Source organism: Mastigoproctus giganteus, chromosome 1 (assembly GCF_048544385.1).
Source record: "Mastigoproctus giganteus isolate SK-2022 chromosome 1, ASM4854438v1, whole genome shotgun sequence".
NCBI classification, from domain to species: domain Eukaryota; kingdom Metazoa; phylum Arthropoda; class Arachnida; order Uropygi; family Thelyphonidae; genus Mastigoproctus; species Mastigoproctus giganteus.
The window spans coordinates 252,042,947-252,061,398 of record NC_143575.1 but is presented as its reverse complement, the minus strand read 5'-3'; the positions used below and the strand labels follow the sequence as shown (position 1 = coordinate 252,061,398).

The 18,452-nt window shown below is 37.7% G+C and overlaps 1 protein-coding gene across 1 annotated transcript in view; it reads right to left on the bottom strand.

Annotated features, from left to right (window-relative positions):
• LOC150091758 (uncharacterized) overlaps positions 1-18,452 on the bottom strand; it is a 50,560-nt gene that overhangs the window by 16,276 nt on the left and 15,832 nt on the right. Inside the window, exons 3-4 of the mRNA XM_090385591.1 lie at positions 5,985-6,123; positions 1,924-2,295 (exon numbers count right to left, since the gene is read on the bottom strand). Coding sequence (XP_090241717.1) covers positions 1,924-2,295; positions 5,985-6,123 — 511 coding nt within the window. The remainder of the gene's footprint in view (positions 1-1,923; positions 2,296-5,984; positions 6,124-18,452) is intronic.

Sequence of the window (18,452 nt, the reverse complement as noted above, 5' to 3'; positions counted from 1 at the left end):
TTGATAGCCTGGATCACCTTCATCATTTTTGAGCCACTGTTCCACATCATTCTCAGTTTCATTTTTGTTGCCGGCCCTCAGAAGAGTGTCCTGAAAATTAGATGCCTCAACTCCCTCAAAGTCCACTTCAGGGTCCACATCATACAACTTCTTCCAAGCATTGGCCAAGGTAGTAATTTTCATATCTTTCTATTGTTGTTGTTGTTGTGGGGTGCATATCTTTCTATGCAGCTGCTAAGTTGAAGATAGCAGATCTGATGTTGTATGCATGTAAATTTTGCAGCGTCCTGGTGCCTCTTGTATCTTCTTCTGCATCTTCTAAAACACTCCATCACCTTTTCCAAAAACTTCTTCTTATACAACCTCTTACATGCAACAATTACACCCTGATCCATCGGCTGTATCAGTGAAGTAGTGTTAAGAGGCAAAAAAACACATTTAATTCTCCCATCCCTGCTAACTAACCTCTCAGCAGTAGGTGAGAAGGTGCATTATCTAGCAGTAAAACAGTCTTTATTTCATGAGAAGAAATTTTCAGCACATCTGTCTGATAGCATCGAACATCAGACAGATGTGCGACGCTATCAGACATAAATAGGTACTTTAATTTTTCCTTTAGGAGAGAAATTTTTTGTCCCTTAAATCTGAAGTCTGTTAAATTGTGGGCCTACTGTATATGATATCAAAATTATTTTTTACATCCAGTTCCTTTGTGATTATATCATAGTATCCAATCGAATTTGTCAGACAAGACTTCCCCTTAACAAACCCATGCTGTGTCTGAACTATAACTACAGCCTTGTCTAGATGATCCAGCATTACTTCTTTAACCAGTGACTCCATTATTTTTCCCAGAACAAAAGTTAAACTAACAGGTCTGTAATTACTTGTGTCACCCTTTGATTCTCCTTTGTGAATTGGGAATACATTTGCACATCTGCAGTCTGTGGGGACCTCCTCTGAGTTCAAGGATGCTCTCATAATTATGGCTAAAGGTTTGCATACTTCCCTTGCCACCTCCGTTAATATAACTGGATAGGTCCCATCCACCCCAGGTGCCTTTCTTATGTTTAACTTCAGCAATTTCTCCTGCACATTTGTTCTCAGTTATTACAAAATAATTTAGCCCCCTGTAACATTTAGGAAATAAAATATACTTCATGAGCTGAATTTCTCTCAGTATTCCATTACAATTTAAAAAATTTTTTAGCTTACTTTACCAAATATATCAAACAATTTGGTCTATCTTTAAACATTTAGGAAATAAAATATACTGTTTTCTCACATTATTAATTCTTTTCAATTCCTCAGAGTTCTCCCTGGTTGAAAATTAACTTTCCATTCATTGTTCACTATATGCAACTAAAGGTACTGAGATCTTTTGGGAATATGAAACCCTGCTATGTTTCTGACCCTAAAGTGACAAGAAATAATCTTTTCATCATACCACAACTTCTTATTGTGCTTCAACCTTACCTCTACTTATCCTACTAGACTAAAACCTTTTAGTCTAGTAGGATAAGTAGAGGCAAGGACAGACCTTTATTGCATTGTGGAGTACTGGATTTTTATATGGTCTGATACTAAAACACTACGTCATCACTCCAAATCAAGGTCCCAATTAGTAAATAAAATGTAAAACTGTTTGAGATATAACGATAATTATCTAAATTTGTGGGACACCTTTTATAGCTCATGTACAAGTCGTATAAGCGAGACTAAACTAACTTCAACTTTCAGTTCATCAATAAATTGGTTACGCAACTGATAAACCTAATGTTCAAAATTGATCCCTCTTATTTTTTAGAGATAAAAAAAGTGTAATTATTAAAATAAAAATTATTTTAATAATTATAACAGTTATAGGTTCTTTGATGGAAAAAGATTTTTAAGAAACTGGAATTTTATCCTTCATAAACTTACCTATCACAGATTTGTTGGAAACACTTTCTGAAGAAGCAACAGTCCCAAAGTCTGTAGGGTTTATCATTACAAGAGAAACCACAGTTGTAGATACAGTGAGAGTGGTGGAAGGAATTGCTGTTGTGGTCTCAGTATCTTCTGTAGTAATCACATGAGACTCTTCAGTAGTAACAGACACGTTTGTGTCACAAAATGGAACAGGGATAGTGACATCATGTATTAAGGGCCACTGAAGAGGACTAAACAGAGAATGAATTTTATCACCTCCATTAATTTGGATTCTGACTCTCAATCCTAGAGTAATGGCATTTTTCTTCTGTTCTAGATGAAGTTCCCCTTGTAAGGGACTGTGAGAAACATTAAACTGAGATCCTATAAATAAATAATAAATAATGAAACATCATTTTGGAGAAATTACAATACAGTCAGTCCTCATATAGCACGATAGTTGTGTTCCTAGAAACCCTCGTGCAATATGAACAACAGGCCCTATGGGAAAAATGGGGTTAGGTGCCGACCACCCACAAATGAACACACATTTGTAACCAATACATTACCAAACACAATAAATAATCATAATAAAATACTTACGTATTTTATTACGACTATTACGTAATAAAATATTGCTAATGCTTTTGCTTCTATCGTAAGCAAACTTGTTTTTTGTTTGATTTTCTATCCAAACAGATGACAGCCATTCCATCTCTTCCAATTCTTTGTGTCTTAATCTAATGGATTTTAATTACACTTTGAGTTGTTACTGCTACGAAAGTTGTTTTTATTTTCTCTGCATTCTTTGTAATTCTCGGCGTTGCCTCATTTAGGTCTGTAGCACGTGCAATATCACATGGTCTTTCATTTCGCTCAAAGCGTTTCACAGTTCATATTTTTTCGCTATCGACAGTGGCGGACTGGCCATAAGCCTTACAGGGGAAACCCCGGTGGCCAGTGTGATTTTGGCCATAAACACTAGTATATGAGGCCACTACAAATTTTCCCGGGTAAGAATTTTTGACCCAGTCCGCCTCTGTTTATCGATATTGCTTTTCTTTTTCTCTCTGAATCTGCAGTGTCTTCACCAGGACGCTTCCTTTTCACACCTTTTAAGTATTTTATTCATTTTTATGGAATAAAGCACAATTACAAAACGAGGAGGCACGCTTGATACACATAAACAAAGCTGCGCACGTGTAGCAACTGAATAAACAACACCGTAAAGGCAACTATTAACACCTCACATTTTACTAAAGCACATTTCTAAGGGTTACTACCATAAAACAATAAAAACAATTTCCAGTTGCGTTTCTGCTAGTGGAATCAGTTATAAACTGGTAGTAAACTCGATCTAATTGCATTTGCAATTATACCGATAGTTGGAATTGTGTTGGTTTTTACGTTATTATGGTGAAATGTGTTTCCCCTTCACTGATATAAAACACATAAATACATTTTCAGAATCTTCTCTTCATTCCTATCGTGTTGCATTCGGTTTGGGGTGATTCCGCGTTCGACTGCCATTTCTTGTAAACACAAAGGCGAATCGTGCATAAGCGAATTCGGTTCGTGTTATATAAGATATCGTTCCCCTATTTATAAATCGTGTATGATTGAATTCGTGTAATGTAAACACGTGTTATACGAGGACTGACTGTACTGCCTTTCTCTTAGACCTCTCAGTATAAAATTATTGCAAATTATTACAAAACACACTAAAACAAAAATAAATTAAAATGAATTATAATTGAACATTAATATATAATTATATATACAGGTGGCTTCAATTAATGTTACAAATTAATTCCTAAAAAATGCAATGCTAATCAAACTGAATTTTTTCATAGACAGTGTTATAAACTGGAAGTGTATCATTCTTGAGCAACTCATCATTTTTGGGTAGGTGCCTTCGTAGCCAGGTGGGCAGGAGCAGCAGTGCGTAGCTGGTTGGTTGGTTGGTTGGTTTTGGTTTTTAAGAGCATTAGCAACTAAGGCCATATTGCTCCGGGAATATGCAGTGGTCATTCCCTGACCTTTCCGCATCCACCGTATTTTGTGGTGACGGGCTCGAACCCCAGTCTAATCAAGGAGCGTGTGCTACGCAAGCAGTGAATAGCACACGCTTCTTGATTAGACTGGGGTTCGAGCCCTTGACTACCAAATACGGAGGATGCGGAAAGGTCAGAGAATGACTACTGCATATCCCCGGAGCAACATGGCCTTAGTTGCTAATGCTCCTAAAAACCAAATAACAAAACAACAACAAAAAACAATCATTTTTGGGAAATTTTAACATGTCTCAGGCAAAATTTAATCCCTTAGTGGGCACACTAGTTGACCCTGTGCAACAAAAGAAAAAAATAATAAATAAATAAATAAAATAAAATAAAAATAAACTTAAAAATCAAAATGTCTATCACACTTATTTAAGTTATATTTTAGTATTCCTCCACAATAAGTTTTCAATTGAGATCTGCATAAATGATTATTTTTTAAATGGAGTAGTAGGTTCCACACAATAGACTGAACTTGAATGACTGGTGATTAATTTATAAGATATTCCTTACATATGATGGCTCATCCTCTCCAGAATAGGGCAGGTCTCATTGAAAATCCTATTCACTCAGGTCCGTTTGCTCTCTTCCATCACTTTTGCTAACATTTAAATCATTATTACCCAGCTGCTAAAAATTAATTGGAAAGCTAAAAATTACATTGTGAAGTTCATTTTCCTTTTGCATCAACTTATCTGAGCATTAATCTAAGCACAGTTGAGATTTTAATTTTCTGTAGTAATTTGAAATTAAACTTAGCTCTTATTATTTAATATTCTATAATAAATAATTAAGCAAAGTGGTTTTTTTTGCAGTTAATCTATATTAAATGTTATTAGGCTGTATAAATAACCACATTAGATATAAAATATTTATTTTTCTACTATCAGGTAATCACAAATTTTCAAAAACAGTGTAGATAGTGGGGGGGGTATGACTCAAGGACACATATGTGGTCAAAAGACCTCCTGAGTAGTTTTTGCACTCAATCTGCCAATCAGAATGGCAATCATGACAAAACTTCTTTAATTAAGGTATTCCACAACACTGGGATTTGATTCTCTGGCCTATGCATTATATGTACTATATATACATATAGTATAAAACTGTCAGACCAATTCTGACGTATGCATCTGAAACTTGGACTATGAGGAAAAAGGAAGAAAGCAGAATGCAGGGGGCAGAAATGAGATTTGTGAGGAGCATAGCCAGAAAGACAAGATGCAACAAAATCAGGAATGATGTGATTAGGGAGATAATTCAGGTTGAAGAACTCGAGAATAGGACTGAAAGGTCCCGTTTGAAATGGTTTGGACATGTCAAGAGGATGAACAAAAGCCTTTGCCAAGAAGAATGTTTGATTTACAATTAAGGGACAAAAGATCAAGGGGGAGACCAAGAATGAGGTGGCAGGACATGATAAAGACTGATGTCATTAAGAGAGGAAACTGGAGTGAAATCAATGACAAAGAGAAGTACAAGGCCAGGGCATGGTGGCAAGGCTTCATACATCGACCAGTGGAATAGCAGAACGATGACAGATAATGATGTCAGACAAAGGCTTCTCTTGAAAATAATTATATTATCTAACAAATGAGCAACTGCTATGTGCTAACAAATATTTGATTTTATTGAAATTCCCCTAACAAAATGAATATAATACATATAAAAAATAACATGCACACATTATTTATAAGAATTTTTTCTGTACATAATGTGGTTTTTGTTATTGAGCCACTCTGTATATTTCTGAAATCATAAACCAAAATGCAACAAGTTTATTTCTGAGATTAAAACTTCATAACAAAGGAACAAATTATTTTCTCCTTACGTAAAAATTGGATACTACACAAATCTGATTCTGCTTTTGTCTATTTACATTTAAATCATAAAAATCAATTTTTTTCCAATCAGGAATCTATGTAATATTATTCCCAATCACATTTACTTCTAGTAGATGCTTTAAAAATTTTCAGATTCATTCTGTAATTTTCATGTATCTGATTCACTTACCTGGAATATCAAATTTGCTGCCATGAATAAATGACTGTCTCCAGTTCTGTATACCAAGTTGTGGGATATTAGCAAATAACTCAACTGATAATGGATCTGAACATGGATTTACTTGCATTCCAGTATGAAAACTATATATCTGGGATATAGAGAAAAAAAAGCATAACTTAAAACTCTAAAAATCAACCAGAAATCATAAAATTCAAGTAATAACTAGAATAGATATAAACAGATGTTTTGAAAGTCGTAAATAAGCAACAAGAAACAGCATTATAAGTCATCATTGGGAGATTAGCGTACCTATTACCTTGCAACCCCCCGCTGTCTTCACATCTGCAGCTCAAAAAAAAAAAAAAAAGAGAGAGAGATCAAATGTTTGTTTTAGTGCATCGCTTCGATTGTTGTGTTCAGTCAGCACAACAAAAGGCAAATTTGTTTCGTTATTTATCTCAGGGATATCGGAATTTTTATTATTATTATTTTTTTTTAGAAATCGCGAAAATGATGGGCAAATCCAAGTTTTTCTTTCAATTAAACAAAAACTTGAAATTAATCAAAAGTTTGAAAACGGTACATCCGTTAAATCTCTAAAGAACCATTATAATGTTGGTGACCACACCATACGTGACACTGTAAAAAATAAAGGGAAGCTATTAGATTTAAAATCGGCATTGTAAAAAATAAAGAGAAGCATCGTATTGGACACAGGAGTAGTACGTGGTAAGTTTTTTCATTTTTTTATCTATCGCCATACTTTTTATGTAGGTTGCTGAACATTTTTCTATACAGTAAGTCCCCGACATATGTAACATTATATTTTTTTTATATGACTGAAGATTTCAGTGAAGGGGACACACATTTCACTATAATACTGTAACTTAAAAACCCACAGAATTCCAGCTATCAGTATTATCGCAAATGCAATAAGATCGAGTTTACTACCCGTGTATAATGAATTGCAGTAACAGAAAAGCTCAGTAACCTGGACAGTGCAAATTGTTTTTTTTGTTTTATGGTAGTGACCTCCAGAAATGTGCTTTAGTAAAATATGAGCTCGCATGGGGTGATAATAGTTAGTTTTTGCCTTAATCCTATGAAGTTCTTTTCAGAAAATTTAATTTTAACTGTTATCATGGTGCCGACTAAGAGAATAAGTGACAGCGGTACTAGTAAATCTATCAAGAAAAGGAAAGCGATCGAGTTGGATCAGAAAATTAAAATAATAAGGATATATGAAAATGGCCAAACATTAACAAGTCATCATCATCATCTATCATCGTTATGCTATTCCACGGATTGACATATGAAGCCTCGCCACCATGCCCTGTCCATGTACTTCTCTCCATCGTTAATTTCACCCTAATTTCCTCCTCTCTTAATGACATTGGTCTTTATCATGTCCTGCCATCTCATTCTTAGTCTCCCCCTTGGTCTTTTGTCCCTTGACTGTAAATCAAACATTCTTCTTGGCAAATGCCTCTCATTCATCCTCTTGACATGTCCAAACCATTTCAAACAGAACCTTTCAATCTATTCTGGAGTTTTTCAACCTGAATTCTTTCCTAATCACATCATTCCTGATTTTGTCACGTCTTGTCTTTCCAGCTATGCTCCTCACAAATCTCATTTCTGCCCCCTGAATTCTGCTTTCATCCTTTTTCCTCATGGTCCAAGTTTCAGATGCATATGTCAGAATTGGTATGTAATAGGTCTGATATATAGCCTTCTTACACTTCAGTGGTATGTTCTTGTTCCAGATCAGATCTCTTGTCTGCCTATAGAAATTCCCACCCGCTTGTATCCTTCTACTTATTTCTTCGTCTATTACTCCAATCCTTGTAATGGTGTTTCCTAGATACTTGAAGAAGTTGTTAATCATTTTTAGCTATTTCCCTTCCATTGTAATGTATCTGTCAAGCTCGCCACTTCTCTTTAGAACCATTGCTTCACTCTTCTCCTGACTGAAAACCAGTCCAAATTCATTGGCCATACTAGCCCCTATATCGACTTGCCATTGCACTTGTTCCCTGCTCTCTCCCCATATGCAGAGGTCATCTGCGAAGAGCATGACTTTCATCTGGTCCTGTCCAAATTGTTCCACTACTCTACATTGCATATCATTCATGACAGCTATGAACAGCAGTGGTGACAGGACGCCTCCTTGCCTCAAACCTGATGTTATTTCAAAGCTCTCCATCAACTCCACCACTATTCTTACTTTGCTCACTGTATTGGTGCACATATTCTCAATTCTTTCCACAAGATGTTCCTCTATCCCCAAGTTTCTCAAAATCTCCCACACTTTCTCTCTCTTACGGCATCAAACACTTTCTTTATATCTAAAAATGCCATCCATAATTCTTTGTGTTCATAACACTTTTCCATCAGTTGCCTGATGCAGAAAATTAGATCCACCGTTGATCTGCCAGGCCATCCTTTTTCCTGTTCCCCTTCTTGAACAACAGGATGATCAAACCTTCTTTCCAGTCCTTTGGCATCTGTCTCTCATTCCAGATCTTACGGAACAGTCTGTATGTCCATGCTATCCCTGATTCGCCTGTAGCCTTTAGCATTTCTCCATTTATCTCATCCATACCAGCAGACTTACCTGTCTTGATGCCTGCACTACTTCATTCCAAGTCAAGTCTGTCTGCTCTCTCTCCATATCTTTGCTTTCATCCTCTCTTTTATGATCAACCTGCCTTTGTCCCTTTCGCTGGCTGTCCTGCATGTTCAACAGATTTTCAAAATACTTCTTCCATGTTCCTCTTATCTCTTCGTCCTTGGTTATTAGGTTCTCATTCTCATCCATCAAGAATTTGCTCTGTTCACCATCTCTTCTCCTTTTCCTCACCATACCATACAGCGTCTTTTTATTACAGTCGATATCTTGTCGTAGAGTTTCACTCCATTCTTCCAACCAGTCTTCTTTCCTCGTTAACTATCCTTTTGGCCTCTCTCTTCATGGTTTCATATCTCTCTTTATTCTCGTCATTTCTGTTCTGAAAGTAGATCCTGAATGCATTATTCTCGATTTTCACAGCCTCTCTCTCTCTCGTCCTATCATTCCACCATGGGGTTGCTTTCCATCTCCTTCTATTGCTTGTCCTTCCACAAATCTGTTCTGTCAGTTCTACTGTACAGTCTTTGAATGCTTTCCATTCTGATTCCACATTCACCACTGTCTTAGGTACAACCTTCCTGAACTCTTCTCTGAACATTGCCCCTTTTCCCTCTTCTTTCAACTTCCACACCCATAGTTTTCTCTCTCTCTCTCTTGTTATTTTGATCCTCTTCAATTTAGGGAATCTTACAACTCCAACAACTAACCTGTGATCACTACCCAAGAAGACTAGTGGACATCAAGAAGACCTTGATGTCCACTAATCTTCTGTGTCGCTCTTTATCCACGAGTATATAGTCAAGGAGGGATTCCTGTTGACTGTCCCAACCATATCTTGTCACTTTGTGACTCTTTCTCTTCTTGAACCAGGTGTTTCCTTTGAACAGAAATCCAACAGCCTGTCACCATCGTCATTCCTAGATCCCCAGCCATGTGGACCCATAACGTATTCTCGTCCTTGTCTCTCCACTCCAACTTTTGCTTTCAGGTCACCCATGATGACTATATCTCCACCTGTGATGTTCTCTTCGAGCTTGTCCATTTATTCGCAACCGGTTTGCAGTGCGTAATATTGTACTATCTTCAATGTTTCGCTGATGTTCATTTGCAGTTTAATTGACACGAGTCTGTCGCTAATATTGTTCACCCCCATTAGCCTTTCTTTAATCCTGTGACCTATAATGATGACTACACCCTTCCTCGCTACATCACCCCCAAACCAATATAGGTAATAGCCTCCTCGTAACTCTCTACACCCATTTCCTTTCCATTTTGATTCACTCAATCCAAGTATGCTTATTTTTCTTTCCTTTAGGATGTCCACACACTCCTCAATTTTTCCTGACAATATCATAATATTAAGTGTGGCTAGTTTAATATATGTTGTCATCAGCTGATCTTGTTGGTTTCAGATACCACCATGTCCAGGCTAATTAGTTTTGAGGCTTCTTTTTCTATTAAAGGCAATAAATTTAAGCTGCTGATCTGTCAAACCTGTCGCAGAAACATTAACAAGTATCGTGCGGAATTGAAATTTGTCAGTGGCAACGGTGAACACGATAATAAAAGAGAAAGACAGAATACGAGAAGCATTGAAGGGATCAACACCAATGAAGTCAACTATAATAACCAAGGCTACAAAATACATATCAGTTTTTACAGTACTAACATGCAGTTTTCCTTCCTTTTATGTTTTCTTTTCTTATGTGCCACTTTGGCTACTTCACTGCTGTCCCCAGATAAAGTTTTTAATTGAACTAATTAAAAATATATAACTATTTTTCTTCATTCTTCTGAGGATATTATGTGGTTTTTGTAATTTTGGCATATCAGGGATATTAGCATTAGTAGAGGCATATAATGCAAGAAAGCAAGCTTGCGCAGCATCAGCCAAAAAAAAATATATAGTAGCAGTATTTTATTAGTCATTCCTGAGTTAAATAAAACTCGTCTTATGCAAGAAGTCCTGGAATGTATCTCTTATGTATGTCAGGAACTTGCTGTATTTTTGGATTAACCAGGAAATCAATTATCCATGAATTTTTTTTTTTTTTTTTTTTTACCATCTATCCCGGAAAATTGAGTCTACTGTATATGTAGTGTTATTAGTTGGTAACAACTATATGCTATATTTTCTATGTTGTTATTATACATATCCAGGAAAAGATAACAGTTAAGATATACTTCACTGCACAAGTAAGGTATTTTGAAAGCATTTAATAGAAAATTGATATATACTCATACATATTAAAGCATACTAAGCAATCTGGCTCCTATCTTGGAGCTTTCGTTAGTGGCTAATGGCAAATTAAATTAATTTACTTGCTAATTACAACATTTAATACATAAAATAAAAATAACAGCTTAGATTACTTCAGAAATTTCAAAAAAGTGGACTATAACAATTTAAAGCTTTACATGGCATCTTCCATTTGGGCAAACTGCAGAGAGATTACAGAGCTTACATTAGAATTATAGAATACCTTTAAAGCAATAATCACAGAAGCCATGAATACATAAATACCATTAAGAAAACATAGCACAGTAGGATGCGGAGGTAGATGAATGTGGAGCTGGCCAGTCTAATTGAGCAAAAAAAAAGGGTAACATGGGAAAGTTACAGAGTGAGGAAGAGTACTGAAGCCTCAACAGGTACAAATTGATTTGTAATAGTACCACATATAAGGTTAGGGAGGCCAAGGATGAGTATGAGAAAGCACTGGCTAAGAGAGCAAAGAATGGGAATGAGGAGTTTTTCATATATGCAAATACAAAGAAGAAAACAAACCAGATTGAATCCTTGAGTACTGTGTGTGTGGAAAGTCTTAGATAACCCAGCTGATGTTGCTGATGAATTGAATGGGTATTTCCTATTGGTCTCTACTAACGAAAGACCCTCCATGCTGAGGAGAGGCTGTGCAAGTGAGGTTGGGCCATATAAAATTAGTTTTCAAAATTACTAATTTTATATGGCTTTCAACAGTTAAACCATCAACTGTTTATTAGAAAAACTTTCATGCCTAAAGGCAAGTAAAGCTCCTGGAGTTAATGGCATATGCCAGCAATTTTGAGGGAGGTGGCCAGAGTGTGTGTTGGACCACTGAGTTTAATTATGAGGGCATCGTTGGACTTGGGAGAGATTCCTTTGGATTGGAAAGGTGCCAGTATATCGCCAATACATAAAGATGGTTCTAAGAGTGGTCGGTAACTACAGACCGGTTAATTTGACTTTAGTGGTCGGGAAAACCTTAGAGACAATAATTAAAAGTGCAATTCAGGGACATTTAAATAGAAATACCATTTTTAAGAACATAACATGGTTTTGTTAAGGGGAAAATCGTGTTTAACTACCGTAATCTAGTAAGTTATTTTGACACAGTTACTCATGAGCTGGATGTATGGAACATTTTCAACATAGTTTATTTGGATTTTAGCAAAGGATTTGACTCGATCCCTCATGAGGTGTTACTGTATAAGCTGGAACAGGTTGCGATTGCTGGAAAGATTCTAAGATGAATTGCAGAGTGGCTGCAAGTCAGAAGGCAGAGTGTTGTGATTAATGGATATTCTTCAGATTGGTGTAAAGTCAGAAGTGGGGTTTGCCAAGGATCTGGTCTTGGACCACTGTTGTTTCTGATTTTCATAAATGACATCAACGAAGGGATACAAGATAGTGTCAAAATTTTAAGATGACAAAGATTGGGAGAATCTTTAGTGATCGGTGCCAAGCAATGATTCTTCATAATGACTTGAACAGGCTTCGAGAATTTGATAAATTTTTGGCATCCAGTCCCCTAAAGAATTCCCCATGCGTGAATGTAAATGCAAAATATTTATTCAGTTTGTCAGCAACCTGAGCAGGATTATCAACAGTTAAACCATCAACATCAAGTTAAACAAGTGATTCAACCCCTTCCTTCTACTATTAGTATAAATAAAGAAGTCTCTGCTGTTTTTCTTTGCCAGAGATGTTTTGTAATCTGTCTTAGCTTGCCTAATCTCTTTTGTGACTTGATTGACCTATGTTAGTGTACACCTACCATAGGCTTCTTTGCCACAGGCTTCTTCTGACATCCATGGAGGTCTTAGTTCATTTCTTTCTGACTGGTGCATCTTCTATTCCTCTTCTGAGGAATAGAAGATGCACTAGGTGGGTTAGTAATTCATATGTTGTTGGCTTCAATTAAATTTTGCACCAAAGTTAAGGCCTATTCAATCACTGATATGTTTTGGAGGAACTGTAGTATGTTTGGATTACTGCAAATTAATGTTTTTGGGTGGTGATGGCATTAGACATTCTTTAGTGTGGCTGGTTTTAATGAACTTCTGTCCTCTTCTGGTTTTATCTTCCACGTAATCAATCTTCTCACATGGTGGCAGGAGCAATGTCAATAATCAAATAGAAGTTAAAGTTAATTGGGGTAGCAGCACAAAAAAAAAAAAAAAAAAAAAAGGAAAAGAAAGGCTTTTTCCTTTCTGTGCTTTTACTTACTAATTTCTAAGTAAAAAAAATCTTTTTTTCATGGAAATCATTTGGCCACAAGAAAGTCTTGGCATGATACAAATCAGAAAGGATATGGCAAGTTCAACTGCTAAGCTTATTTCTATGGGAGGTACACACAGGTAGAGACTCCAATAATGAGAAGTATAAAATTTTATTTATCCAGAAGTCTTTAGTTGGCCTCATTATTAATTTAGCATTAGAATTAGTTGAAGCATATGATGTAAGAAACAAGATTATACAGCATCAGCCAAATAAAAAAACCTTCCCATTTTACCCATCCGGTCACTCCAAATGTTTGTCTAGTTCAGCCTTAAATTTATTTATGCTATCAATTTCCATAACAACAGATGGAAGTTTTTTTTTGAGCAAACAGCCATTTGCTGGCTAAAGGCAAACTTCTGCACATCTATTCTACAACTGTCTTTCCTCAATTTGAATCTATGCCCCCTCACGTTCTTAATCTGAGCAAGCTGAAGTATCCTGTCAGCAATTGAGCCTGCTCAAACCATTCAAGGCCTTATACAACTCAATCAGGTGCCTAGTCTCCAGATTCTGCAAATTGCAGAAATTAAGCCTTTCTTTGTAGGTGCACCCCCTTTGTTCCTCTCACCAATCTCGTTGCCTTTCTCTGTACTTTAGCATTAGCATTAGTAGAGGCATTTGATGCAAGAAAGCAAGCTTATGCAGCATCAGCCAAAAAAAAAAAAAAAAACCCACTTCCACTTCACCCCTCTGTTCGTTCAAAATACCTGTCCAGCTGAGCCTTAAACTTATTTAGGCTATCAACCTCCACCACAAGGGATGGCAGTCTGTTCCACCAACCAACCACCCGCTGGCTAAAGGCAAATTTCCGCACGTCTATCCTACATCTGTCTTTCCTCAATTTGAATTTATGCCCTCTCAGGTGATTTTTCTGAGCTAGAGGAAGAATCCCATCAGCATTGAGCATGCTTAAACCATTCAAGGCTTTATACACCTCTATCAGATCACCTCGCTGGTGCCTCGTCTCCAGACACTGTAATTTGCAAAACTTAAGCCTTTCTTCGTAAGAGCACCCCTTTGTTCCATTCACTAATCTTGTTGCCCTTCTCTGTACTCGTTCCAGCAGCTCTACATCCTTCCTGTATACAGTACTGTATACAGATCCCAGACCTGTATACAGTACTCTAGGTGTGGCCTGACCATTGCCTTATACAATGGAATAATCACCTCCTTATCCCTGCTGGAAAAATTCCTGTATATCATTGACAATACTCCATGAGCTACTCTTGCAGCCTGTCTGCACTGCTCAGAGAACTTCATATCTGCCTGCACAATCACCCCCAAGTCCCTTTCATTCTCTACCACTGTCAGTGTAGTACCACAGAGTTGATACGTTGCTCTGGGGTTGCTGTTTCCCATGTGTAGTACTTTACATTTGTCAATGTTAAACTTCATTTGCCACCTCTCAGCCCATCCTTTCCAGATCCTGTTGCAGCAGCATAGTGTCAGTAGTGTCCTTGACAACCCTGCCAACCTTTGTATCATCTGCAAACTTGGACATTAAGCTTGATATACCATCATCAATATCATTTATAAATACAGAAAACAATAATGGACCCAACACTGAGCCCTGAGGGACTCCACTAATAACATTAGTCCACGATGAGCAGTGTCCATTGATTACCACTCTCTGTCTTCTCCCCCTCAACCACCCCTTTATCCATAGCAGCAATTTGCCTCCAATGTCACACTGCTCCAATTTGTGTAGCAGTCTTCCATGTGCAACAGTATCAAAAGCCTTTCTAAGATCCAAGTATATAATATCAAAGTTATTCCCTGCATCCAGTTCTTTTGTGACTGCATCATAGTATCCAATCAAGTTGGTCAGGCAAGACTTCCCCTTAACAAAACCATGCTGTGTCTGAGCTATAACTGAAGTCTTGTCTAAATGATCCTGCAGTGCTTCTTTAACCAGTGCCTCCATTAATTTTCCTGGAACAAAAGTTAAGCTCACAGGTCTATAGTTACTTGTGTCAGCCTTTGATCCTCCTTTGTGAATTGGGGTCACATTTGCACATTTCCAGTCTATGGGTACCTCCCCTGAGTCCAAGGAAGCTCTCATAATTATGGCTAAGGGTTTGCTTACTTCCTTTGCTACCTCCTTTAATATAACTGGACAGATCCCATCCACCCCAGGTGCCTTTCTTGTGTTTATCTTCAACAGTTTCTCCTCCACTTTACTCCCAGTTATTTCAAGATTCTGTAGCTTACTGCTAGAGTTGAATGCACCTCTGGCATTCCCCTTGCTGAATAACTTCTCATGTGTGAATGTCGATGCAAAATATTCATTTAGTTTGTTAGCTACCTGAGCAGGATCATCAACAGTTGACCCATCAATATCAAGTGGACCAATCTGATTCATCCCCTTCCTTCTAGAGTTTACATAAGTAAAGAACTCTTTGCTGTTTTTCTTTGCATCCCTTGCCAAGGATTTCTCGTAATCTGCCTTCGCCTGCCTAACCTCCTTTGTAACTTGGTTGCATATCAACTTGTATCTATCATAGGCTTCTGTGTCATGTGTTAATTTGTACGTATCCCATGCATTTTTCTTCTCTGCTATATGCCTCATTAGTTCATCTGACATCCATTTAGGCCTATACCTTGAACAATATTTCTTAGTTGGTATGTAAAGCCTAGTAGCTTCCAAGATACGTTCTTTGAATGCTTCCCATTTTGAATTTGCTGTTGGTAACATCATCAGTTGGTCCCACTGTATAGAATTTAAATACTGTCTCAGTCCATCGTAGTCGCCTTTACGGAAGCAATAACCCTTCCCTTTACCCCTAATGGTAGTTACCTCTTTCAGTAAATCCCACTTCAGCACACTGTGATCACTGCCACCTAGTGGTTCATTTATCTGCAGATTCTTAATGCATGAAGAATCACTGCTGATAATCAAATCAAGAGTATTACTCCCTCTAGTTGCCTCCTGAACATGCTGATGTAGAAAACAATCATCCAATAAATCCACAAAAGCCCTGCTAGTGTGTGAGTAACCAGCCCCCAAATTCCAGTCAATATCTGGGAAATTAAAATCTCCCATTATAAGACTCTCTGATTTACTGGCCCACTCTATTTCCCTGTACAGTTCCTTATTATACTCATCAGAGTCATTAGGCCTATAGCACACTCCTACTCTCAATTTTGATCTCCCAATGCTTATGTCACACCAAACTGACTCAACACTGCACTGTCCAGCGATGTCGACTGGCTTCACTTCCTTGGTTTTTATGTGTTTCTTAACTAATAGCATAACCCCTCTCCCCTTCCTATCCTGTCTATCCTTTCTGTAGACGTTGTACTCCCCAAATTGCAGTTCTGCATCCCTTATATATGTGTGACACCACGTCTCTGATATCCCAACAATATCTGCCTTTGATGTTTTGAGCAATACCTCAAATTCATCAAATTTATTTACTAAACTCCTAGCATTGGTGTACACGCAAGTATACCTGCACCTGTTTCTATTCTTAGCTACCCTAACACAACCCATGTGTTTATTTGTACCGCAATGGCTCCCAGCAGTCTCTGAAATACCATGCATCTTGTTTTTCAGGCTTCTGCTCATTCTAATAGAAGCAGTGCAAGAATCTCTTTCACCTCTGCCAGTGGCTACTGTCAATCTATTGGTCTTTGTCTCCCCCCAAGCTAGCAGTTTTCCGACCCACCTAACACTGCCTCGATAGCATCAGCAAATATTCTTGCACCCTTTCTATTTAAGTGTATCCCATCCCTGTAGAAGCAATCTCTCCTGTTAACAAGTACAGTCCAGGCTGAAAAAAATTCTACCCCTTGAGCCTTGCACAATCTTTCCAGGGCCGAATTGATCGACAAGGCTCTCATCATATACTCCCTCCTATCGTGTCTGGGCAGAATTGCAGACACTTTCAAATTCAACCCTAATTCTCGGCTTTTGTTCAACAGTGACCTGTACTTGTTAAGTAATTCTGCCGGTCTCCTACTCTTAATATTATTAGTGCCAACGTGTACAACTATATCACCTTTTGTGCCCTTAAAAGATGATATTCGCTCTACAACGTCATCAACCTTTGCCCCTGGCAGACATACCCTGGTCCTGTTCCACCTATCTTTTTTACAAAGCATGTTCCCCGTTTCCCTGACAATAGAGTCACCAACAACTACTAGTTCCTTCGGGACCAGCGCATTCTGCCTTGGGGGTTGTCTCTGTGTCACGCGATGCCCAAGTGCAAGCTCTGGCCTTGATGTGGGCAGCTGAGAGCTTGATGGGCCCCTCAATTTAGTTTCTTCGAGGGCATCCACCCTGTCCTTCAAGCTCTCATATAGGCCCACAAGAACGCTGAGTTGTTGCCTGATATCGATACACTCCTTGCATCGCGCGCACACAAAGACATCCCCCTTGGCAGTATCATGTCCCGTACCCGATTGCTCTGCAAACATCAAGCAAACAGTGCATTTTATAAGGCTGTGAGTCAGAGGACAACTGCCCCCCTCAGTTCTGCTCTGAGCCACAGCGCTTCCATTAGCTTGAGCCTTTTGCTTTGCTGCTCTGGTCTGAGTCATGATTCTATTAATTTATTAATTAATTATAATTATGTTATGTTATTAATTATGTTAAATATAATTAATTATATTACGTTTGTAATCTAAGTCGTTATATGTATTTATTTAAACGTACAATTTAACTGCTAACGAAGTTCAACTAAAGCTATCTAGTACGGCATACAACTATCGTATCACAATGGCGGCAAAATTACGAACGCTAGCGGAGTTGAAACACGTGGAAACCTTTACCGATACTTTTATGCAATTACAAGGCCGAGTAAAGAATAAATACACCAAGTTAATCAGAAAATCACAAAATAATGTTATACTACTAAATTTAAATCAAAAGTTTTAGAAAAACAATAATTTCAAATCAATAAATAAGAAAAATCCACTTAGCGGCTTGGAACACAACCGTCTCTAGTAGCCTCGTCAGCAGACTCGTTCTAGCAACTTGTTCAGCAGACTTGTTCTAGCAACTCTACATCCTTCCTAAAATGAGACCTCCAGATCTGTATACAGTACTCAAGGTGTGACCTGACCATTGCCTTATACAAAGGGATAATCACCTCCTTGTCTCTGCTAGCAAAATTGCTATATATCACTAACAAAACTCCATGACCTGCTCTGGCAGCCCGTCTGCACTGCTCAGAGAACTTCATATCTGACTGCACAATTACCACCAGGTCTTTTTCATTCTCTACCTCCCTGAGTGTAGTACCACACAGTTTGTACATTTCTCTTGGGTTTCTGCTACCCATATGAAGTACTTTGC